At 66.5% G+C, this 23,376-nt stretch overlaps 6 protein-coding genes across 6 annotated transcripts in view; 4 read left to right on the forward strand and 2 right to left on the reverse strand.

The window, feature by feature from the left end:
• Window positions 1-73: 73 nt before the first annotated feature.
• CHLNCDRAFT_50458 (hypothetical protein) lies at window positions 74-11,317 on the forward strand (the record flags this gene model as incomplete). Its single annotated transcript, XM_005850674.1, has 34 exons — window positions 74-135; window positions 258-392; window positions 580-640; window positions 941-1,081; window positions 1,263-1,357; window positions 1,527-1,608; window positions 1,797-1,866; window positions 2,425-2,649; window positions 2,750-2,922; window positions 3,051-3,134; window positions 3,304-3,426; window positions 3,623-3,727; window positions 3,946-4,028; window positions 4,235-4,334; window positions 4,611-4,712; window positions 4,956-5,045; window positions 5,333-5,446; window positions 5,668-5,793; window positions 5,969-6,226; window positions 6,348-6,928; window positions 7,062-7,239; window positions 7,337-7,574; window positions 7,955-8,006; window positions 8,165-8,314; window positions 8,500-8,572; window positions 8,798-8,946; window positions 9,025-9,115; window positions 9,293-9,467; window positions 9,822-9,888; window positions 10,079-10,177; window positions 10,354-10,454; window positions 10,644-10,690; window positions 10,863-10,991; window positions 11,159-11,317. 34 exons carry the CDS (start codon window positions 74-76, stop codon window positions 11,315-11,317), a joined length of 4,518 nt encoding a protein of 1,505 aa, XP_005850736.1.
• Window positions 11,318-11,597: 280 nt separating this feature from the next.
• Window positions 11,598-13,903, reverse strand: CHLNCDRAFT_34254 (hypothetical protein; the record flags this gene model as incomplete). The annotated part of the gene is made up of 7 exons (XM_005850960.1): window positions 11,598-11,908; window positions 12,067-12,167; window positions 12,302-12,518; window positions 12,740-12,859; window positions 13,175-13,229; window positions 13,414-13,529; window positions 13,747-13,903. The coding sequence occupies 7 exons, from the start codon at window positions 13,901-13,903 to the stop codon at window positions 11,778-11,780; spliced, it is 897 nt and encodes a 298-aa protein (XP_005851022.1). The 3' UTR covers window positions 11,598-11,777.
• Window positions 13,904-14,085: 182 nt separating this feature from the next.
• Window positions 14,086-15,313, forward strand: CHLNCDRAFT_140876 (hypothetical protein; the record flags this gene model as incomplete). The annotated part of the gene is made up of 4 exons (XM_005850675.1): window positions 14,086-14,120; window positions 14,726-14,810; window positions 14,949-15,017; window positions 15,194-15,313. The coding sequence occupies 4 exons, from the start codon at window positions 14,086-14,088 to the stop codon at window positions 15,311-15,313; spliced, it is 309 nt and encodes a 102-aa protein (XP_005850737.1).
• Window positions 15,314-16,101: 788 nt separating this feature from the next.
• On the reverse strand, window positions 16,102-17,868 carry CHLNCDRAFT_19561 (hypothetical protein; the record flags this gene model as incomplete). The annotated part of the gene is made up of 6 exons (XM_005850961.1): window positions 16,102-16,175; window positions 16,342-16,419; window positions 16,642-16,813; window positions 17,086-17,318; window positions 17,505-17,614; window positions 17,723-17,868. Coding segments are annotated over 6 exons (813 nt in total), but the record flags the coding sequence as incomplete, so codon positions are not given.
• A 775-nt stretch (window positions 17,869-18,643) lies between these two features.
• On the forward strand, window positions 18,644-20,215 carry CHLNCDRAFT_56980 (hypothetical protein). Its single transcript, XM_005850676.1, has 6 exons — window positions 18,644-18,801; window positions 18,915-18,976; window positions 19,095-19,148; window positions 19,298-19,529; window positions 19,709-19,826; window positions 19,984-20,215. The coding sequence occupies exons 1-6, from the start codon at window positions 18,676-18,678 to the stop codon at window positions 20,160-20,162; spliced, it is 771 nt and encodes a 256-aa protein (XP_005850738.1). The 5' UTR covers window positions 18,644-18,675; the 3' UTR covers window positions 20,163-20,215.
• A 1,643-nt stretch (window positions 20,216-21,858) lies between these two features.
• CHLNCDRAFT_140879 (hypothetical protein) overlaps window positions 21,859-23,376 on the forward strand; it is a gene marked incomplete at both ends in the record, with an annotated part of 2,352 nt that continues 834 nt past the window's right edge. The window contains 5 exons of the mRNA XM_005850677.1: window positions 21,859-21,998; window positions 22,127-22,517; window positions 22,608-22,761; window positions 22,948-23,111; window positions 23,260-23,358. Coding sequence (XP_005850739.1) covers window positions 21,859-21,998; window positions 22,127-22,517; window positions 22,608-22,761; window positions 22,948-23,111; window positions 23,260-23,358 — 948 coding nt within the window. The remainder of the gene's footprint in view (window positions 21,999-22,126; window positions 22,518-22,607; window positions 22,762-22,947; window positions 23,112-23,259; window positions 23,359-23,376) is intronic.

A 23,376-nucleotide genomic window follows, 5' to 3' on the forward strand; every position in this document is an offset into this window, starting at 1 on the left:
TTATCAGCGCCTTGCGCCGATTTCACAACCAAGAAAGCGGACTGGCAGGAGGAAGGAGCTCCCGAAAGAGAGGATGTCGGACTCCACGCCTGCAGCACCAAACAGTGGGCCCGGCCTCACGTTCTCAGCGGCCAGGTGCGGGGCGCAGCGCTGCAAGGGGTGCGCAGGTTGGCCACCTCCGGCGCCTGTCCGACGCAGCGCCCCGCTGTCCTTGCCTGGGCTCCACCTCGCTGCACCTGCCCCCGCTGCGCGTGCAGGCTGGAGGAGGTCTACCTAGTGTACACCAGCGAGAAGAACCGGGGCCTGACGCTGCGCCTGCACTTCATGCTCATCGCCGCTTGGGCGGTGGGAGCGCTCAAGACGCTGACGCAGTGCGCCTACGCCTTCCAGCAGTGAGCCGCCGCCGCTCGCCCCTGCCCACGCACGGCGAACAGGGCCTTGCAAGTGCTGGGGCTTGCAGCCGCTGCGGCATGCCTGCGCCACGGGATGCAGGCGCCCGCCGCTGGCTGCACCGCTGGATAGTGAAACCCCTCGTTCTTCACCCACCCAACCTTGCGTCCCTTCCGTCACGCTGTGCAGCGGCGAAGCCAAGGTGCTGCCGCAGTACCTCTTCCTGCTGGCCGCCCAGCTGATCAACCTGGTGTACCAGAGCTACGCGATGAGGCGCCTGCGCAGCCTGGCACGCCAGGAGCAGCTGATGCAGGCGCGCCGCCCAGCCAGCCGCCCACCCTGCCGCCGTGCATTCAGCGCTGCCGCATGTGAACGCCCCTCTCTTCGACTCCCTGCTGGAGCGCCGCTGCCGCTGGCTGCCCCTATTGGCTGCCCCATCAGCCTTGGGAGCGCGTGAGGACCTTTCCGGCCTCCGCCGCCATGCGCCCTGCCTGCGTGCCGCTCATCCACCCAGTGTTCCAGCCCGCGCCGGGTGTTTGCTGCTGTGCAGGAGCAGGCCAAGGCGTGGCTGCACATCCTGCTGGACATTGCGGTCATGGTGTGCGTCATGCTGTCAGACCCCTCGCTGCCCCACGCCCCCGCGCCCCTGCCCACCCTCATCGTCACCTCCTTCCTCGGAGTGCTCGACATGGTGAGGGCACCGCGCCGCCGCGGCAGCGCACGCCTGGCTGCAGGCGAGGGCTGGGCTGCCACTTGCTGACGTTGCCCTTGAACACGCATGTGTACGCTAGCGCAGCCGCCCTGCGCACAACGGTGCCCCCGCCGTGCCGAAGCCGCCCCATGCCTCCCGCGCGCGTCCGCCCTGCCTGCAGATCCGGCTGGAGACGCTGCTGCGCCTGCAGGCCATCAAGTGGCTCTGCTTCCTGTTCCTAGAGGCCGACTACTTCATGCGTGCGCCGGGCCACGGGTGCGGATTGGCATGGGGCTGCCAGACATAAACGACGGGGTGTTGCGCCAAGCAGCCCCGCAAGCCAGCCCCGCGCCAGGGTCGGCAGCTTCTGCCTGGGCTGACGCTGGGCCCGGGCTGTTTGCTGAGGGCATTGTTTCTTCTCTTCTCTTTCTTTCTTCTCCTCCAGGGCGGCCAAGGTTGGGCTGGACATGGCCGGCGCGCTGGTGTTTGGCACGCTGCTGCCCTTCAGCTTTGCAGCGGTGTCCGAGGTGAGGCCTGGCTTCTGCATGTGCCGCAAGCCGCCATGCACCTCCCTTCTCTCTCCTGCCTCTGGTGCCGCTTTTTTTCGGGCCGTGGGTGGCCCACAGCACAGTCATGCTCTAGGCCAGGCATCGCTTGAGCCTCTGCCACCCTCCTGTTGATTTCCTTCCTGTCTGTGCCACCCGTGTGTGTGCAGGCCTCGCATCGCGTAGCATTCCTGCGAGACTGCAAGCGCCCGCTGACCAACCTGGGACCCTTCTGGTCGGGTGGGTTGGCAGCGAAGCAAGCCTGTGCAGCTCTTCACCCTTGTGTGATGTCTTGGTTGCTACCCTGGCCAGCTAGGTGGGGTGGCCAGCATGCCGTGCTCTCTGTACTGCCTCTGCTCCTCCCATCTCACGCTTGCTGCATTCCACGGCGCCGCGGCTGCTGCAGCTGTGTACTCCATTGTGCGGCGCTTCAGCCGGCAGCCAGCCGAGGAGCAGGAGGATGCACACATGGACTGAGGTCGCGGGAAATGGCTGGTCCGCACCTTTACTTGGACGGCACCTAGAACGCGTTCATTACTGCCTTGCATCTTCCACCTTGCTTGTCTCTGCTCGATGCCACACTTCACTTCATCATTCTGCATTGTTTCTGCTGTGCTCGAGACACCCGCCCTGATGACGGGTCCCTGCAAAAGGCTTGATCTTCTTTTCAATTTGTAACATTCATTCTGTAAAGAACAACTGAGATTTCGAGAGATAGCTGGCCTGCAAATACATACTCTTTGCGTGCACGCCTGTGCTCGGTCGCCGCCTAGCGTGCCGCCCGCAGCATGGGCACAGCATGCAGCACAGAACGCTCTTATGATGCCGTCCGCAACGATCGATTCGTCCACTGTTGGTTGGAGGGGGAGGGGCAGAGCTCCATGCTCGCATCCACTGCTCGCTTCAGGCGAGGGCGATCCCTCCTTGGGCGGGTGCAGAACGCCATCAGGGCGTTCAGCGATGCATCCGATGCCGAGCGCGCGAGATCGGACACCGAGCCGCCAATGGTTTTCGCTCGGAAGAGTGAGCGCCGCCACCGCCGCCGCTGCCCGGTGCTCTCGCCGCCGGCTCTCCTGCCTCGAGCCCGGTTCGCGTCCCCTCTCATTCGTGTTCCACCCTGCAGGCGGCGACAGCCGGGAGCTGCGCTATTTTGTGCTAAAGGGCAAGGCCAACCCGGCGCTTGCCATGCTGGAGAGCTCTGTGCGGGGCACGCACGTGCTGGGCGGGCCCGAGGGCCGCCGCTACAAGGTCCCGCCGCCCAACGTCTGCAACAGCGTGCTGGCGCGGGCGGCGGAGGTGGGCTGCAGCCGCTGGCCGCGGGAGCAGCGGGCCCACCGCTCCTTGCAGGACGACTGGGCCACCTGTTGGGGTAGGGTGGTGGCGGCTCAGTGAGGCAAGGACCCCCATGCTGGTGCACTGTGCAGGACGCTAGCCTTGCCAGCAAGGTGGCGGAAATTGCAGAGGCGCTACTGCAGAAGGGCGTGCCGCTGGAGGCGCATACCCTCAAGGTGGGAGGCTGCAAGCGGCAGGCAGCTGGCAGCCCGTATGTGCTCCCCGCATGCATGCCGCGCCTGCCAACTAATCCTGGCTCCTTCCCCCAACCTGGAGAGGGCATGTGTGCATTGATTGTGCCCCTGCCTCCTCGCCCTTCATCTTGCCCCTGCACTACCCCTGCAGGCGCTATTTGGCAGCCTGGCCAGGGCAGACGCGCTGCCCGAGGCGCTGCCGGTGCTGGACGCCTGGCTGCAGCAGCAGGAGGTGGCTCTGGAGGAGGATGCCAACACGCAGGCGCCCCTGCAGGTCCGCCGCTGGCTGACATGTGCCTGGCTTTTTCGCAGCCGCTGCTGCATCAAGCCGCACTGGCGGATGCCTGCACAGCTCGCAGATGCAGCTGGCCCACACAACTCTGCCTCTGCCGCATCTGTGGACTTCTCCGGTGCGGGGCATTGCGCGCAGGCGTGCCCATGCTGCGCCTCATTCTTGCCCTCTGCCGCAGGTCATGACGCAGCTCATGGACACGGCGGTGCGGGCCGAGAACACCCACCTGCTGGTGCAGGTGCTGGCTCGCATGGCCAGGATAGGCGTCACGCCCTCGCCACAGGTCTGCGCAGTGGGGGGCCATGCGCGTCGCTGGCCTGCCTTGCATGGCTCTCAGGGCTGCTGACGCCCAGCCGGCTCTGAAGAACTGCCCCTTCCCGCAGCTGCGCGCAGCTCCTGGTGCTGCTGGTTTGGGGCTGCTTAGTGGTGCACCCGTGCCACGCCCCGTCCAACCCCCCACACTCTCACACACTCATCTGCGCACCCGCCCCAATGCTGCAGAGCCTCACCACGCTGCTGCAGTGCTTCATGCGGCTGGGGCACGTCAACGTGGCGCACAGCGTCCTCGACTGGATGCGGCGCAAGTGAGCGGCGGCGCGCCCGCCACGCAGCATGCCGCCTGCACCCCTCCCGCAGCCGCTGCCTGCCCGGCCGCTCGTGCCTCGCATCAGCATGCCCTGGAGGCCTCCCCACGACACACCTACGCATGCACCTGTACAGAGGCACACACACACACACACACATCACACACATACACCCCCCCACACACACGCACCTGTTTCCCCTGTAGCAACCTGGAGCCAAACGTTTACAGCTACACAGCCCTGCTGGCGCTGCCCCGCCACATCAGCGAGTCGGCGGCGCCACGCCTGCTGGAGCAGGCGAGCCGGGTTGGCAGGCGGGGGCGGCGCCAGGGCAGGGCGGGCAGGCTGACGAGAGCAGCCGGCGGCGCCACCCACCAGCCAGGCCGGCAGCACAGGCCGGCAGCACAGGCCGGCAGCACCAGCTGACTCGTGCTCCCTGCTTGCTGCCACACTCGGGCAACAGGCCTTCACTCCCTGCCCGCTGCACCAGCAGCCGCGGCCCCCCCCCACCTCCCACCCACACACCTACCCACATGCACACACACGACCTGCGCCGGGCCGCTTGTGCCTGCCTGACCGCAGGCGCGGTCTGCCTACGACAAGATGCGGCAGGATGGCGTGCAGCCCAACGCCCGCTTCTTCACTGAGCTCATCCGCATCTGCGGGCGGGCAGGCGACATGGCGGTGCGCCCGCCTTTGCGCCCCCGTGCCTCACTTAATCCAGCCAGTGCCGCCGCTGATGCTGCTTCATTCTACTTGTGCTTCTGTTGCTGCTGTTTGTGTTCTACTTCTACTGCTGTTGCTGGTGGTGGTGGTGGTGCTGCTGCTGCTGCATCCTTGCCCCCTGATGCCGTTGGCTGGGCTGGGCATCCAAGGTGCCAGCGCCACATCCTGAGCCTCTCCCTGTTGTTGCATGCTGTGGGGCAGGCGGCGGAGGTGGCGTGGGCGGACGCCAAGGCGGCGGGCGTGGCACCAGACCTCATCCTCTACTCTGCCATGATCGACACCTGCGGCAAGGTGTGTGTGTGTGTGTGTGTGTTTCTGTGTGTGTGTTTCTGTGTGTGCTGCTGGTGGTGTGTTTGGATGGATGTGTGGTGTGAAGTTCCCAGAGCCGGTGCTCCACTGGCTGTCTGTTCCTTCGCCTTGTGCCTGCCCCTGGGTGGCCTGACCAAGGGCGGCGCACCGACGCGCAGCCTGAGGCGCCGCTGCGCGGCTGGAGCCTCAGCCTGCGTCCGCGCTGGGCCCGCTGCACCTGTGGATGCACTGGCGCCTGACCCACGGCGGCCCCCATGCCTCGTGCGCAGTGCAAGGACGCTGCGGCCGCCATGCGCGTCTTTGGCGAGATGAAGCGCAGCAGGGTGCGGCCCGATGTCGTGTCCTACACATCGCTGCTGACGGCGCTGGAGGGGACGGCGCAGGTGGGGGTGCAGGAGGCAGGAATAGATGGCAGCGGAAAGGCAGGGACGGTGCCCTGGGGTGGGGACGCTTGCCTTGGGTCTTGTGCCTGGCTGGGGGCTGGACAGCACTGGCTGGGGCTGACGGCCCGCATCCAGGGGCTGCCTGCTCGGCCTGCATCATCACGAGTGGCCCGTACCCCGCGCCTCCTCACCTCCCCCTGCCTGTCCCGCACTCCGCGCAGGCCGCCCCGCTGGCCCGAGACGTGTGGCACTCCATGCAGCGCGACGGCGTGCAGCCTAACGGCATGGCCATCGCCGCCTTTCTAGAGATCCTGCTGCTAGAGGGAGAGATAGATGAGGCGCTGCAGGTGGGGCAGCCAGTCGAGCCCTGCCAGCTGCGTTTCACTGGGTGTGCTCGTCCTATGCTGTTGTCGTGCTTCACACCGTGCACCCCAGACCATTGTTGCGGGGAAGGCTGCAGACGCGCTGCCTGGCACCAATCTCATCTGCTGCTACCCTGCCTGCCTGCCTGCCTGCCTGCAGACGCTGGCGGCAGCACGGCCGGGCAGCCGCGGCGGCCGCGCCCGCAGCCAGACGCGCTGGCAGCGCAAGACGGCACGCCTCGCCAGAGAGGCTGGCCTGGAGGAGGAGGCGGGCACAGAAGCAGCTGCGCTGGCAGCTGGGGAGAACGACGGCAGCGCCGGCCAGCTGGAAGGGCGTGTGGACTTGCCCAGGCTCTATGAGCACTTCATCTTTGCCATGGCACACAAGGGGCAGTATGCAGGCACGCCGGGCCGGCAGGTGGTGCAGCCCCCTGCGGCCCCTGCTGCTGCATCTTGAGCCAACTGTTGTCGGTAGCAGCCGTGGTGTTGCTTCAACCCACGCCCCCGCCCTGGCACCCCATGCTGCAGTGGTGGAGCAGATGGCACGCCACATGCGCAGCCGTGGCCTGCAGCAGACGCTGGGCACCGCCTCGGCGCTGCTGACCGCGCAGGCGCTGCAGCACGGCCACGTCGCCGCCAAGTGGCTGCTGCAGCCGCCCGGCATGGGCGCAGCCGGCAGCAGCTCCTCGGCAGCTGCCCCACTGCCGGACGACGCTGTGGAAAGCTGCCTGCTGGGCCGAGGAAGCCCCCAGGCCTGCATGCAGAAGCTCCTGCATAGCGGCGGCGGAGCCAGCAGCAGCAGCTGTAGCGGGAGCGCGGCGGAGGACGCAGCGGCAGCAGCCCTGAGGCCAGACCGAACGGTGGCTAACGTGGTGCTGGCAGGCCTGGCGGTACGGGGCTGTACCACTGAGGCGGTACAGCTGTTCGACTGGATGAAGCAGCAGCCGGCGGCGCCGGAGCCGGCCGCCGCGGCCGCAGCCACAGGCAGCCGCGCGCGCCGGCGGCCGGCCCCTGTGTGCTCTCCAGACGCCTGGACGTGCCAGCTGCTGCTGTATGCGGCGCTGAATGCGCCCAAGGAGCATCAGCTGGAACTGACCCTGAGGGCTGTCAAGGAAGCCAGGTGTGGGGTGCTGATGTTGCCAGCCCTTGTGAGATGGGCCCTCGCCCTGCTGTTCTCTGGCTGGCTGGCTCCGATGATCGACAGCAGCACCATGCCCATGCATGCTGACACCACCCTGCTTGGCACCCTGCAGGGAGCTTGCGGCAGCAGGCGGCGGCAAGAAGCGCAGCAGCGGCGGCGGCGGGAAGAGCAGCGGCGGTGTGGGCGGCACGGGCTGGGACCGGCGCACGCGCAGCGCCATCCTTGCAGTCATGCGGCAGTCTGGCCGGGCGCAGCAGCTGCTGGGGGTGGAGGTGGATGGTGTGGCCGAGGTGCGCGAGGAGCAGCTGCAGCAGCTGAGGGGGATGATGCGGTAGCCGGTGGGAGTGCCAGCTGCAGGCGGCCTTGGTTTATTGGACTTTGTTGTAGTTGAAATTTTTCACTGTGATTGTGTCAGTGGCCGTCAATTGGGAGGGGGATGGAGTGTGGGGACAGGAAGTGTGGCGCCGCCACCTGTGCCACGTCAGCGGCCGCCTCTGGCTGGCCAGCCACTCACGATCAATGGGCGATCAATGCGCGCTGAGTTGCGATCGTACTTGGGACCTCAGTGAACATCGCTCTGCCCTGTCTGCAGCTGCACGGTGCAACTTGAGCACACGTTTGAGGGGTAGGTTTGTGTAGGGGCGCTCCGGTTCAACGTGTTGGTTCAACGCAGTCGGCTGGTGTCACCGCAACCCGCGCCGGCAGCCCCGGGTGCACACCTTCCCCCAACTCCCGCCGCCACGGCCGCCTCGCTGCTGGCGGCAGCTGCAGGACCGGGTCTTGCAGCACCTCACCCCTGCCCTTCTGCGCTGACCTCAGGATTTCGTCGCTATTGGATGCCAAAGCAAGCCAAAAAGCAGTTTGTGGGAGCTTCTCTCGCCTCGCCATTTCCTTCCACACCCGCCAGCCCCCCGCTGGCCCGCTGACACGAGGCGGGCCGGCCACGTCGCCGGCAATGACTGGCAGCTCCTCCTGAAGTCCTTGCTTCCACCGCTGCACCCAGAGGACGCATGATTGTGTATCGCAAGACCTTCCTGGGCCTGCACCTGCTGTTCAGGTGAGGTGTGCTCCGGCCCGCCGGCGCCTGTCACCGCACCCCGCCTGCCAGCACCCCTTCTCGTCTCCCGGGCATGTCACCACCCCGCCTGCCAGTGGCGCAGCGCCCCTCGTGCCCACCCGCCGCCGCCTCCCAACCCCAAACCTCCTGCGCCGCAGGCTGTACGGTTCCGCCATCCTGCGCACCGCGGTGTGGGGCGCGCTGGCTGCCGCCCAGACGGGCCTGCTCTACGCCTTTGCGGACGACTATGTGAGCCGCTTCTTCCAGGACGGGCGCATTGTGGTGTACAGCCTCTTCGTGGCCCTCATGTCCCTGCTCGTCATCTTCCGCCAGAACGCCAGGCGCGCCCTTGGGGGGGGCTGTTGTGTGTGTGTGTGCATGCATGTGTGCCGGGCGCATGTGGCTGGGACCGTCTCCAGCTGCACAGAGCTGCCGGCCCCTTGCCCCACCCAGCCGCTGCACCTCCTGCACCCTTCCCACCCGCACACTGCAGCTACGGTCGGTTCCACGAGGGCCGCACCAAGCTGCAGGCCATGTCTTCTGCCTGGCTGGATGCCTGTGTCAAGGTGAGGGGCATACATAGGCCTCTGACGGCCATGCAGGTGGCCAGCGCCGGTTGCCTCGTCTGGCTTGCAGGTTGCCAAATGCGTCGCTGGCTTGCCTCCGGTTTCCTGTGGGTACTGGCAGCAGCAGCAGCAGAAGCGGAAGGGAGAGAAGCAGGCAGCAGTGCATGAACACGTGTGTTCAGGGGCCGAAATGCCTGCCCATCTGCCGCGCTTCCGTTCTCACAGGCTCTGAGCTTTGACGGCAGCGACAAGCGCTTCAAGTCCCCAGACCATGCTTCCTCCCGCTTCAGGCTGGACTGCGTGCACCTCTTCAGGCGAGACGCCGCCTGCTGGCTCGCCTGTCTTCCAACCAACCGCCAGTGTCAGCCAGGCACGTAGAGCAGCCACCCTGCCGCATGCCAACTATTTTCAACAACTGGCATGCCCGGCCATCGCCCAACCGCCCTTTGCAGCCTCATGCACGGCGTGGCCGTGCAGTTCCTGCGCAGCGACTGGCTGCTGGAGAACCTGGCTGAGCATGACGAGAGCAAGCTGCCGCCCTGGGTGCGAGGCAGCTGCAGCTGCGCCGGCATGCCAGTCGCATGCATGGGCACTGCGCATTGGACATGCCACACATATGACGTGGCGCCCTGATCGTGGTCGTGCCCAAAAGCGCTCCCTCGAGAGTTCGGTCTAATCGATGCATGCCCTGCCTGGCACCCCCGGCTGCTTCCCTTCCAGGACGCCGCCAACAGCCCCCATTACAAGCCGGACCTGGTGGATTACTTTGTGCTGCGCAGCGTGTCGCACCGCCGCACGCGGCACAGCGCGGCGCACCCTATCCCCGTGGTGGGCCTGCTGAGCTCAGAAGAAAGCGCCCACCTGCGCCTCAAGGTGGGCGCCGCGCCCGCCGCTGGTGCGCCGCCGCGGCTCCCCCCGGGAGGCCTGCCGCCGCCGCCACCGGCTCTGCTGCCTGTGCTTGGCTGATGTGCAGGCCTGCGCCTGGGCCTTAAGGGGGACCTGACCGCGGGCTGGTCGTTGTGTGCCAGCCAATGTGCTGCAGCTGGAGCGCACCCGCACGCTGTCAGCTGAGGATTGGAACGGCCTCAAGGGGAACATCATCCATCTGGCCAGGCGGCACCTGTTTGCCAACAGCCAAGGTGACCGCGGCCGTGGCAGCGGGCAGGCCACTGCCGAGCTGGCTTTTTGGGGGGGAGTTGGGGTTGTGCTGGGCCTCCGTCATCTGCACGCTGCTGCCGGGCTGCCGCAGGCAAGTATGTGCGTGGGGCAGCAGAGCGCATCTATATTGTGTACTACTGGGTCCACGAGCGGTGCAGGTGGGTAGTGGGGTGACGTTGGGGTGGGGGTGGGGAGCGAGGCTAGGATGCTGGCCCACGCGACGGTGGGCTGCGCCGCCAGAGCTGGTGCTGGGCAGCTGCTTCCCCTGCAGCACGGCAGCGAGGGCGCAGCAGGCCGGCTGCCGACGCAGCCAAGGGGGCCCCGCTTGCTGCGCGCCGTGCTGTGCAGGCAGCGCATCACCGAGGGCGGCCTGGACATGCCCGCCCCCATTCTGGCCACGCTCTACACCAGCCTGCAGAAGGGCATAGAGTCGTTTGAGCAGTGCCGGTGCGCCTTCTTCGTTGTGAAACCTCTGTTCTGTGGGGCTGGAGGTGTTGTGCACTCACTTGTGAAGGTGGTGATGGTGGTTGGCACTGGACGCATGGGGGATCGCGCATCGCCTGCCATCTGCCGTTGCGGCACTCAAGTTTGTTCTGCCGCTAATACTGCCACTGGTACTGCAGGTACCTCTGCGACACCCCCTTCCCCTTCACCTGGGCCCAGCTGCTGCTGGTCATGCTGCTGGCGCTGCAGTTCACGGCCCCCTTTGTCATCGTGTCCTCCGGTGAGACCCCCCCTGCCAAGCTGCAGCTGCCGCCCGCTGCAGCTCTGCTTAGAGCACGTAGCTTTGCCGCTGCCGTGGAGCTAGCTGCCGCAAACGAGCGACTCCCCCTCACAGCTGCTTCCCAGCGCCACGTCGACCTCGCCCAGTATCCGCCAGAGAGCACTCTGCTCCCTCCCCTCCCCCTTGCAGTGTCCGACAAGGCGCTGGGCATCGTCTTCTCGGCCATTGTGGTGCAGGTGGGCCAGCCGGGATGCAGCTCCCCTTGCCTGTGGCCACCCCCCTGCCTCCTGAGCACGACACGCTGCACCTAGGGGAGCTCCTCTAGGTGCAGCTGACCTTGCCTGCTGTGTTTGTCGACATCTCCGGGCTGTTCCTGCCTGAACAGGCTTGCCTCTCATGGTACCGCAGGCGTACTGGGCGCTGAACGAGGTGGCCCGGGAGCTGGAGGATCCGTACTGCTTTGAGCCCAACGACATCCCGCTGGCACGCCTGCAGTACCAGTTCAACGAACGAATCCTGGCTACTGCCAACGCCCAGGTGGGGCTTGGTATCTTTACGGGCAAGGGGATGATCGTCAGCCACGCCCACCGGGCCCTGCACGCTGCCAACGTGTGCCATGTGGCGTGTGCACGCGCATGGCAGTGCTTCCCTGTGCGCTCCCCACTGGCTTGCCATGCCGTGCTTCCCTCTGTGCCCGCCTGCAGCTGCCAGGCAGCTGCCGGGAGGACTCCAAGTACCGGCTGTCGCTGGAGGAGGCAGTGCAGGCGGCGGCACGAGGCTCCCTGGGCGCCCCGGACGGCGACCAGTCGCTAGATGCCAAGCTGGAGCAGAGGCCGCCGCCAGATCAGCTGCCGCCTGTATGAACAAAATCGCTCGGGCCAGAGGCTTCGGCTGCCCCCTGCATCAGCGCCCAGCGAGGGCGGAGGGCGGCAGCGGGCGACGGTGCCAGCCGGGGCATGCTGCAGAGCCGGGGCATTTAAAACCCATTTTCTGTGAAGCATTCAGTTTTTGTCTACAATTGCCTCGGCTTGCTTGCTTTGTACTATTTCTCGTACACAGATGCTGCCTACCATGCCTATCTGAGCTGTCACATCCAGGCCGCTTGTCGTGCCTGCACATCTCCCTCCCTGAGCGCCCATGAGCTGCCTGTGTGAGCGTTTACAGGCACATCATGATGGGGCTTTGGGTCTGGACAAAAGGAATGAAATCGGAGGAAATTGTTGCAAAACAGTGCAGAAACAAAGGGACCGACAGAATGCGGCCATCACTGATCCAACTTAAAGCCAGGAGCCCGCCGGCCGGCTCGCTCCCCCGCCCCGGGCCTCACTCCGGCAGCGGCTGCGGCAGCGGCTCGTCGGGCGCGCAGGGGCAGTCGGCCAGGATGCCACTCACTGCCTCGGCCAGGTGTGCGTTGGTGCCCAGCACGCGGCGGCTCATCAGGTTGAAGGGACCTCCTGCAGTGGAGGGCAGGCGGGGCAGGCGGGCAGGGCAGCTGCCTAGTTGGGCAGGCATCCAACACTGCTTACATAAATGAGCAAGCACCTGCCCCACCATGAGCATGAGGCAGCTGGCGCTCAAGCGAGGAAGGGCAGGGAAGGGCAGTGCCGCACACCTGCAGGGTCCAGCACCCGCCCGCCCGCCTCCTCCAGCACCAGCGCCGCCGCGCACAGGTCCCAGCAGCCGCCCAGCCCAATCTCATAGTAGGCATCCAGCCTGGAAAGGGGGGGGAGCAGAGAAGGGGGCATGTGGCACCAAGGGCGTGTGACAGGGAGCGCCCATGCTGCGCTGGCGCCACCGGCGGCTCCCACTTCCACCCGGCCGTGCCCTCTCGGCTGCCCCACCCCCACCTGCCCATCGCCACGCTGCACAGGTTGAGCGCGCAGCTGCCGGTGCAGCGCAGGCTGCGCGTGCGCTGGCTCAGTGCGCGGATGCGGGAGAAGCAGGCGTCCAGGAACGCCGCGTCCCGCCGCGTGCCCAGCTCCGTGCCCACGAGCGCCTTGGACAGCTGCCGCGTGTCGGACGCCCGGATGGGCTGGCCGTTGAGGAAGGCGCCGCCGCCGCGCACTGCGCCAGGGACAACGTGCGGCGCAGGGAAGCACAGCGCAGGGCTGGGGCAGGGCGGGCAGCAACCAGGCAAGCTACCAGGCAGACAGGCAGGCAGGCAAGCAAGGGGTGGGCTACTAGGGGAACAGCCTCAGGAGCAGAGGTGCAAGGCCCAGCGAGCGCAACAGCGCACTGCTGCCACCACCATGCGAACGCACAGCCCCAGCCTTGCCCCTCCCCACCGGCATGGTACGTCTCTCCCAGGATGGGGTTGAGCACCACGCCCACCACCGGCTGCTTGCCAATGGTCAGCCCCACACTGACGCAGCTGAAAGGGAAGCGGTGCACAAAGTTGGTGGTGCCTGCGGGCAGGGAGGGAGCGAGGACAGGGTGGACGGGGAGCGCGGCAGCAAAGCCAGGGCGGAGGGCAGCGACGCCCATCAGGGCAGCAGGGCAGTGGGGCGGTGTGTGCACCACCTGCGCGTGCCCATGCACAGCACAGCATGGCGCCGCGCGTCGCTCAGCAGCCGCCCCGACGCAGCTGGCGCGACGCAGCTGGGGTGCGGCTGGACCCATGGCAGGCACACATGCCCCCTAGCACCAGCCCCATGGGGCGCGGCTGGCCCCGGAGCAGGAAGGAAGGAAAGAAAGAAAGAATACGCCACCACACTGCGCACCATCCACTGGGTCACACATCCAGGTGGGGGCATCAGTCAGCTCTTCTGTGAACCCCTGCAGCACCACCAGCGGCGGCAGCCCTGGCAGCTGAACACGGTTGGCAGTAGCAGCCACCAGCGCGGCACGGCGCTACTCGAGCTGGTGCCGTTGCAGAGGTCGGGCGGGGAGGACAGCACGCTTTCTGCAGCAACCGCGGCGCTTCGCTGGTAGCCGCCGCCTGCCCGCGGGCGCGCCGCACCTGCGCCGCCGAGCCTTCCTCCCCGATGAACTTGTGGTCGGGAAATGCGGCGCTGATGCGGCTCAGCACCAGCTCCTCGCACCGCTTGTCCGTCTCCGTCACAAGGTCGGTGTCCCCTGCAGCCGCACGTGGGTGGAGGGTGGGCAGCACACAGGGGCGCAGGCAGGCAGCGGCAGGGGTGGGGTAGGCACACCATTCAACCCGTTGGGGTGGTGCAGCAGGGGCTGCTGTCAGCGGCCGTCGCATGGGGAGGGCAGGTGGAGGAGGGCAGCTGGAGGCCGTGAGACGGTGCCTGGGGAGCGTGCAGGCGGTAGCAGCTGGGCGGCGCCTCACCCGACTTGGTGTCTATTGTCTTGTGCGCGTCCCAGGCGGCGGCGATGACGGCGCCGGCCTCCTTGGCAGCCGCCAGTGCTACCGACAGGTACGGTTCGTACTCAGAGGGTGGGCCCGCAGGCGGCTGCGCGGCGGCGGGCCCATTGGCGGCGGCCATCACTGCTGCTCCTCCAACAGCCAACAGCGCGCCTGCTGTCGGCCTGCAACGGCTGCCTCGGCTTCTGGGAGGATTTGCAGCAGCCCTTGGGCGGCGGGCGTGTGTGGTGGCTGCGCAAAACAGGGGGGCGGGCGGGGCGCTGTGCAAGGGGCCAACAACGCGCATCCAATTGCGAAGACACAATGTGCAACGGCAGAAGAGACATTAAGACGCACCTGTGGCCGGCAGGCCACGAGACCTCCGCCGTGGCACAGCACGTTGCCAGAATGCGAGGATTGGCTCTGTTGGACAGGCCATCACCTCCACAATCTTCCAGCTCAATTGCATCCGAGCCAGCTGCCCAGGGCTGCCGCAGCCGCTCACCCCCGGCCACCACTCTCGGCGATCCCACGCAGCGAGGGCCACAGGCCTCCCGTAACGTCCCAGCTCTCACATCGGACTCATCAGAGCGCGATAATGGCCGCCAGCCTCGCCACATGCCAGGGTGAGGCTGCCCAGGCTTCCCCTCACCCTCCCGGCTCAGGCCCAGCTCCCCTGGCTGATGTCGGTGCCGACTGAATGTGCTGCCGGCGCTCCGCCCGCCCGCCTGCAGCCGGCGCCAAGCTGCAGAGCTCCAGGAGCGCCGCCATGAGCGGCGGCCGCCCCGTGGCGCTGCGCTGCGCGGCGCCTGCTAGACCAGCCCGCCGCACCTCTGTGGTGGTCAGGCAAGTGGCGCGCAGCTGCAGGGGTGCAAGCCTGCAAGTAATCTGCTCAGCTTGCAGCCCTGCCGTCGTTTAGCGGCCCCGCCCATCATGCCGCCTCGACCGCCTCTGCTTGCTGCAGGGCTGACCGCAGCGGCAGCTTCTGGTCCGGCTTTGTGGTGGGCGGCGTGGTGTGCGGAACGCTGGGCTTTGTCTTTGCGCCGCAGGTGGGAGGCGCAGGCCAGCCGCCGCAGGCAACAACCTCTGCCCGGTACAACCTTGCCTCCATACTCGTCCGATTTGGGCTTCCTCCCCCTGGCAGGCCTGACCCGAGCGCTTGCCTCCTTCCTGACCCTGCCCTGCAGATCTCCAAGGCCCTGCTGGGAGACGACGACCGCCTGAAAATCCGCTGGGATGAGAGCGACGATGCCGAGGTGCGGACCGGCTTGCTCCTGCTGCGCCTCCGCTGCTACGCTGCCTGCTGGCTGCACACCACAGCTGGGCCGGGTGTTGCGCGCCCGCTGCACACATCTCTGCCTTACACCATTGCGCGCTGCCGTTCTTCCTTTCACAACTCTTCCCTCTTCTCCTGCTCTTTCTCCCGCCGCAGGTGACCAAGCAGAACCTTGCGGACAAGATTGCCCAGCTGAATGCCGCCATCGACGACGTGTCTGCGCAGCTCAACACGCGCGACGCCGTGCTCTCAAAGGATGAGGTGGTCGCCCAGTAGAGCGCCTTCCTTCTGGACAGGGACAGGCTGCCCCCAGCCTCGCGCCAGCGCCTGCCCTGGCTGCCAACAATGGGGGGCCGGCGGCGCCACAGCGGGAGCCTGGCCCGGCAGCGATTGAGCTTTTGGGCACGAGGCCGGCTCAGCCCGTCGCCAGCTAGTGGGGACTGCAACCCGCGCGCCCATTCTGCGCGGCCTTTTTCACTTGCTCACTCTTCATCTGTCCTTCCTTTCTCGCAAAGAAGGCGTGGCAGTCGCTCCACATGTCTCTCTGCGCGCTGTCCCCTTTCTACGAAGACCTGCCCCAAGCTTCTCCACTTGTAAATGTGCCACCGTTTAAAAGCAGCGCATTTCGGCGATAATGACAAGGGAGGAGGGTTACAGTGCTGCAGTCTCCCTGAGTGGAATGAGTACAAGCAACGATACAGAAGCAGAGTGCAGCCGGAGCCGTACCGGGTAGAGAAGCTGGAGCCCATGGAATGTGATGCAGTCTGGTGAATGAAACCGAAAGATAGACGTGGAGCAATTCGGCAGGTAGCCCAATGGCTCATGCATCCCTCCCTGGCCTGTGTGGCTGGGCAGGGGGCAGGCCAAGGGGCAGCGCCGCATGAAACAAAATACAGGTCCCGAGGGATTGTACTGGTACAACAGCAACAGGCGCCGGAACAACAGCCAGCAGAGCAGGGGCCTTGCCAGCATGCCAGACCGGCTGGCAGGGCTGGCAGAGCACAACAGGCCCGGCAGATTGCTGCAACACGGCTGTGCGTCGAGCCTGCCAGCCTGGCGCCAGATCACCCGGGGATGAACATATCCATCTGAGACACAGGCAGGTTGAGCATGTGTGTGTGCACCTGCTCAAACGGTACTGCAGCAGGGAGACGAGGGAGGGAGGGCAGGGCCCAGCAGCCAGGTCGGCATCAGCCGTCGCAGCAGGATGATGGGCACTTGCCGGCCTTGCTGCTTGCGCCTCGCCTCCAGCTACCAGCCGCCCCCTTGGCATGCCTAGACAGCAGGGGCGAGCCGCCACCCACCAAAGACATAGGTGGACATGCCGCGCCGGTGCTGCTGCAGCTCCGCACCCTCGGCCGCCTCCTCGTCAGGTTGCAGGTCTGCGGCAGCAGGGCAGGGCCGGCGACGAGCAGGGCTCGCTTCCTCCTGCCACCCATAGCTCACGCCAACGGCTGCGCCGCTCCACCAAATGGCGGGGGGGGCCACATCCACACACACACACACCACCACCATCACCACACACACCCGCACAGCCTCCGGAGCAGCAGAGCAAATGAAGAGAGGCAGGCGGCGATTCGGTGCGCAGCAGCACGTCCTCCCACCCCTCTCACCCATCATGGGCAGCGCCTGCCCCTCCTCTCGGTCCCAGCTGACGATGGCCTGGATGTCGAGGCGGTTGTTGGCGCCGGGGGCAGTGGAGCGGAGGCGCAGGCGGGAGCGGATCTCGGTGGGGGAGCGGGGGTCGTACCGCATCGCGGTCCACACCCGCTCGCCCTGCACGCGGGGCGCGCGATGTGGCGTGTGGCGCGTCAGCGGTGCGTGTGCTGTGTGTGTGTGGTGCATGTCACGCGGCGGGTGGGGCCCGTCGGTGGAGCACGGCAGCAGGAGCGCGAACCGGGGACAGCGAGGATTGGGCAGGAGAACAAGTGAGGCGGGCATCGACACCGTGCCGGCCTGCCTGGTCAACCATCACACACACACACACACACACACACACACATGCCCCACACCCCGCCCACCTCCTGCTTGAACCGCCCATGCTGCACGTGCTCGGCGTCCTTGCCGCCGGCGCGGCTGCGCTGCTGCTGCCGCGGGTGGGATGGGGGTGTGGCCAGGCTGCGGTACACGCGGGACAGCGGCTCCGGGGAGGTGCGGTACGCAAAGCTACCATCTGGGAAGAAGCAAAGGTACCGGAAATACAGGACCAGGTGCACCGCATTCTTGACGCTCCACTCCACAATGCCCTGCCGCAGGTACGTGTTTCGGCTGACGTAGATGCCTGCAGGCAGGCGAAAGGCGGGGGAAACATGCACGAGGTAGGTACCCGGCCCTATAATCAATGCATAGGAAAGAATGACCGCTCTCTCTGTCACACATACACAGAACATGTATCATGGAGCAGTGCGGAGGGCAGCAAAGGGCAGTATGCTAGGCAGCCTTGCGGCATATTCCAGACGACACGCACCATCAAAGCGGAGGTGCGGGCGCTCCAGCAGCATTCGCTTCCAGCAGCCGCGGTACTGCTGCTTCACCAGCGACGCATTCTGGTCCATGGTGGAGGTGAAGAAGGCCTCCCTGCTCGGCAGAGTCAAGGCAGAAAATAGCAGGAGGTTGGGCTGAGACGCCGGCGAGCTGGGGTGCCACCTGGTGTAGGCAGTACAAGGTGGTGGGGATTGTGCCCACCTGCAAGCTCGCCGCCACAGCAGCTGCGTGGCGCCCACCAGGCGCCACTGGCGGCACGCCAGCTGCGCCGCGGCCAGCGAGGCGATGGGCAGGCGCTGGAAGATGTGCAGCAGCAGCTCCTCGGGCAGCATCTTCTCAATGAGAGACAGCTCGCCCTGCAAAGCGGGGAGGCGAGGCGGAAGGGAGAATGAGGCAGGCAGGCGCGAAGACAGGCATAGCCAAACAGCGAGTGGGGTGCCTCTGCAGCAGCTTTTTAAGTGTGTAACTAGGGTTGTGGTGCTGGTCGAGATTTGGCCGCTTTAGCAGCAGCAGGCTGTATGCCGCACCTCCTTCTCCTTTTGCGCCGCGCCGTGCTTGAGCCGCACATTGAGCAGGGTCATCCAGGGGCGGTAGGGACTCAGGAACAGCGCCGACTGCCGCGCAGTGCAGCTCGTGGCCGCCGGCTGCTGCACCTCGGTGCAGCTCATGGCGGCCTGCAGGGGGGCGGCGGCGCGGGGTGGCGGGGGTGAGGGCCGCTGGCGGGTGGCCAGGAGAGTGGCCTGGGCTGCTCCAGCGTTGTGACGCTGCCTGCACTCTGTCAGGGAGGCCCTGCGGCACCGAGCGGCGAATTTCTCGAGTCCAACACCACTCACCCGCACCACAGCTCCAGCTACTCCCTGTGAAAACTTGCGCCGTCTACGAACAGGCGCGCCCGACCGGCTGGCTGGCTTCTCTTCTTGGCGCGCGCGGCAGTGGGGGTTTCGAGCTGTCCACCGGCTCAGCCTGCTACTGAGTGACACTGCATCGGTGGGGGCGGTTTGACTGAGTCTGCCGGGTCCTGCCAGCCCATTCGCGTCGCGAATGCGTGGTGCCACGGAGGCTTGACAGGGCCCATACTCCATCACTCCATCGGGCCCTGCTGATGTTCTGGACATTCAGTGGCAAACAGGGATCATTGTTGGGGAGCGGCGGCCATGTTGCGTGCAGCGGCTCGAAGCAGCGTGGGGCAAGCGCTGTGTCGGGGGCTTGCCACCCTGCCAGCAGACCACACTGGGCTGCTGGAGCTGCGGCAGTACACTATGAAGCCTGAGGGGATCAAGGTGCTGCATCTGATGGGTGGAGTCTGCCGCCACCACCTCTTGCTGGCTCCCGTCCCCTCTCTCCCTCCCTCTCCCTCAACTTTCTGCCTGCCTGCCTGCCCGCCTGTTTTCAGGAGTTCCTGCGGCTGACCACAGAGACAGTGGAGCTGCGCAAGAGCCTGCTGCCCTTCCTGGGGTGAGCGCCAGCGGCTTGGCCGCACCTGAAGCTGGGCATTCCCAGCCACCGGCCCTTGCACCAAACCTCACTGCCTGTTGGCTCCTCACCTCCGCTCATGCCTGACCTTCGCCTGCAGCATGTTTACCTGCGACACTGGCGGCGTGCTGAACCGGGTGGTGCACTTTTACTGGTGAATTATCGCGGTGCTCACGCATGGCATGATGCGTGTGTGGGAGGGAGACGGCATGAGGTGCAGGGACACCCGGAAGTGCAAGCTGCAGCTGCTGCCCATGACCTGGTTGCTGACGGTACGCCTCCCGCCACCCTCCCTCCCTGCAGGTATCGCGATTTCGACCACCGCGATACCCATCGTGCAGCCTCGGGCTCCAACGCCGAGTGGCAGGACGGCTACCTGGCCCACTCGCGACGCTGCCTGTCGCAGCAGGAGAGCAGCATCTTTGTGCCCACGGCGGGCGTGATGGCAGCGGCGGGGGCGGCGCCGGTGCAGGACTTTGCGGCGCCGGTGGAGCAGGCGAAAAAGCCGGCGCTGTATGAGCTGCGGCAATATCAGGTGCGGGGACAGTAAGCCCTGTGGCAAAGGAAAGCAATGGGGGCAGTAGGTGTTTCGATCCGGCTGCAGCCGCCACCGTGCCAGGATCGCTGCTGTTGAGCCAGGTGCCACAGCAGCGCCCGCATCCTGCGGCCTCAAGGCCTGCTCCCAACCTGGGCTGTCCCCCACTCTGGCTGCAGCTCAAGCCTGGCTACGATGGCGTGCCCAAGCTGGTGGCGGCTTTCCAACAGGGGATACCCCACAAGGTGGCGGCAGACAAGCAGGGCAGCCTGGTGTTCTTCGGCCACACTGAAGTTGGTGAGCTGCACAGCGGGCTGCTGGGGCCGCCTGCTTGTTCATGCGCAGGCAAGCGTGGTGTGGGTGCCACCGCCGGCTTGCTTGCCATGCCCCATGTTACCGTAGCGTCTCATATGGATACTAACCGCGCCATATGGTTTGGAGGACTGGGCTGCAGGCATGCTGAACAGCGTGATTGAGCTGTGGCGCTACCCGAGCGCCCAGGCGTGCCACGACGCGCGCAAGGCGGCGCGCGGCGTGCCCGAGTGGCGCGACTGCATCGCGGCGGTGACCCCCGGCGTGGAGCACTTCTCCAGCAGCTTCATGCAGCCCTGCGCCTTCTCGCCCATGCAGTGACGGGCCGCGGCAGGCAGTTTTGTAGTGCTGGAAGTGTACTAGCTTTCTCGATCGAGGCGGCGCCTGTCGCATCATTAGGGCACGACAGGCATCTCAGGGGGCCAAGATCTGTGCTGCATCCTGCAGAACAAATACACCGAACCCCACTGCTCAGTTGCCCTGCCAGCCATCATGAGGTGGCGGGCGCCGCCAAACCGCATGCCGCCCCGCGCTCTGTCGCGCTGGGCGCCAGTGGCCTCTCTGCTGCTCAAGAGGTAGAAACAAGCTCGATCAGTACCCTGAGGCTCGATTTTGCCTGAACCGCGTTCACACAGGCTCCGACCTGCAACTGCGCGTGGCCGCCCCGCTCCGGCTCCTTCACTCTGCAGCCGCTGTGTTCCACGAGACTCAGTCGTGCAAGAATCTAGCACGCCAGCAAGGAGCTCTAGCGCAGGTTTGCCGGCGAGCCAGAACTGAACCTCGGCGTGGTGCTGCCAAAGCAGCGCATAGCTGCCTTCCGCGTGCACCACCAGCTGCGTGCTAAATGTCGAGCCTCCTGGTGCCAACGAGCTGACTGGCCGGCGCCGCGGCACCACTGACGCCTCCCCGCCGCATGCTGCAGGTGCCCCGTCAAAACCGAAACGGAACCGCTGCAAGTCCTCCTGCGGCCCCCCCTGCCATGGCTCCGTCCGCATTCTGGCTGCTTGCCGCGCTACTGGCGCTGGCGTGCCCTCAGCCGCTGGAGGCTGGGCTTGTGGAGGTTATCCAGCGCGGCGCCAGCGAGTCAGCACACAAGGGCCGCCAGCTGCTAGCACCCAACGAGTGTATCCAGAAAGGCTTGGAGGGCACCTGCAACGGCTGCGTGGTGAGCTGGCAACGCCCAAGCCTCGGGGACCCCGCCTGGCATCTGCCGCCTGCCTGCGCATTGTGCATGCGGGCTGCTGCAGTGACACTGTTTGTCCGGCAAGCAAATGCCCTGTGTGCCGCTGCAGTGCTGCTGCTACACCGGCGGCGCCGGCATCGTCACCTACCAGCCCACCGACACCTGCACCTGTGCGCGCAAGGTGGAAAGCTCGCAGATCTGGGCCACGGTGATCCTTAGGTGCGGGCGGCACGTTTGTTGGCGGGAGGGGTTTGTTGGGTGGGGCAGGATCCGCGCCAGCTGGTGTGCTGCCGATGTGTGCTGCTGCTCATAGCGCCTCTTTGCCCTGCACCTGTGCTCACCCACACACCCGTGCCCCTCCCTGCAGCGTCATCTTGGTGGCTGGCGGCCTGCTGTGTCAGCTCTACTTTGGCGGCTCTCTGCCCATCAGCCCCTACCCGCGGCGTGACCAGCAGCAGCAGCACAGCTCGCAGCGGCCGCCCACGGGGCGCATGCCTGCCACGAGCCAGTACCCGCCGCCACCGGCGGCGATGGCATCGCCGCCGCCTCACCAGGCGCCGCCGCCCATGCTGCTCTAGCTGCCTGCATATGCCTGGCATACGTGCTGGCGTACCGTTCACTCTACATTTCTGCACCACTGTTGTAAACACGCCAATCCCTCTCCCGCCGACGCATCGAGGCAGTACTCCCGCCTGGTGACAGTACATGTTCTGATTGCTTCCTCGCTGCGTTTGGTCAATTGTGATTTCATCTGCTGCATGTTTGCGTCCTATGTGACGCCAAGACAGCCCCGTCTGCTTCCAAGGTGCTCGTGTGTTGACTGGGTTTCGGAGCATGCCTCCGAGGACTCCGCCCGTCAAGCCACGCACCCCATCCGTGCCGGTGGTCCCTGCAGCACCAGAGGAGAATGCGCTGGTGCAGGCACTGGAGCAGAAGGACGTGGTGCTGGCCAGCACGGCCGAAAAGCTTGACAGGTGCTCGCCCAGTGCAAAATGGCTCTAGGCGACAGTATCGATCCGAAAAGGGAGAAAAGGGAGGCAGGCGATTGCCTGCTGGGCGCGCCAGCTGACCGCCCTCTTGCTGCCGCCGCCCGCCGTCGCAGGCTGACATCCGCGCAGGCTGCGCTGAACGGGGAGCGCCGCTTGCTGAGCAGCCAGCTGCGTGACGAGCGCACTCAGTTTGGTGACATCGCTGGCTACCTGAAGCACGCTCTGGATGAGCAGACGGCTCGCGCCGAGGGCCTCCAGGCGAGGCTGGCCGAGGCGCAGGCGGCGCTGCAGGCCGCCGCAGCGGCGGCACAGGAGGCAGCCCGTGCCGCGGAGCAGCGGCATGCTGCCGAGGAGGCGCAGTGGCAGGCGAGGCTGGAGGATCAGGGAGATCGCCTGAAAGAGGCAGAGGAGTTCTCGGAAGAGCGAGCCGCTCTGCAGGCCCGAGCCGACCAGCTGACGGCCCAGCTGGAGGCGGCGGCCCAAGCCCACCATAAACGCCAGCTGGTGAGCTGGGGGCCTCCACCAGTAACGACTGCAGTGCAGAGGCTGGCCTGAAGGGCCGAGGCTGGTTTACATCCCTCCCCGCCGTCGCAGGACCTGGAGCGCAAGCACGCCGGCGACCGCGAGGTGTGGCGCCGCGACACGCAGGCCGCGGTGCGGGCTGCGCGGGAGGAGATGGCGGCCCTGGCCGACCAGCGCCTGGACGCCACCACGCAGCGCACCATCCTGGACAACGAGTCGATGGCAGGTGGGGCGCGAGCCTGCGGCAGCTGGCACTGTTGCCGCCCGGCAGCGGCTGGCACCGCCTGCGGCCCAGCTGGCTCAGCATGGTGGCGTGCAGAACGGTCTGCCAGGCACAGCGGCTGCGACGGCGGCGTGCCCTTAGCTGCCAACCCTGCCCCCTGCCTTGCCCCCTGCCCTGCCGGTACCGCAGCCGAGCTGCAGTACCAGGGGCGGTACGTGCAGGGCCTGCTGTCCCGCAACACAGCGCTGCAGGCGGAGGCGGAGGAGCAGCGCCTCGCCCTGGACATCAGCCGGGCGGGTGAGGAGGAGCTGGCGCGCAAGGGGCTGGCGTGCGAGAGGGTGGCAGACAGCTTGGTGAGCTGGGGGGTGGCTGAACGGTGCCTGCGACAGCTGGCAGGCTGATCGGCTTGCATGTTAATGGATTCAGCCGGGCTGGTAGCTTACCTGCCAGCCCCACACAGCCAGCAAGTGACCAGCTGCATGGTCGTCCCCGCCGTCGCAGATGGCGCGGCTGGCGGCAGTGGAGGCGCAGCGAGCGGAGGACGAGCAGGCGCTGGACGAGGAGCGGGAGCGGGTGCGGGATGCGCGGGAGGAGGCTCGGGTGCTGAAGCTCAAAATG

This window comes from Chlorella variabilis (assembly GCF_000147415.1).
Source record: "Chlorella variabilis unplaced genomic scaffold CHLNCscaffold_3, whole genome shotgun sequence".
In the NCBI taxonomy this organism is placed as follows: Eukaryota; Viridiplantae; Chlorophyta; class Trebouxiophyceae; order Chlorellales; family Chlorellaceae; genus Chlorella; species Chlorella variabilis.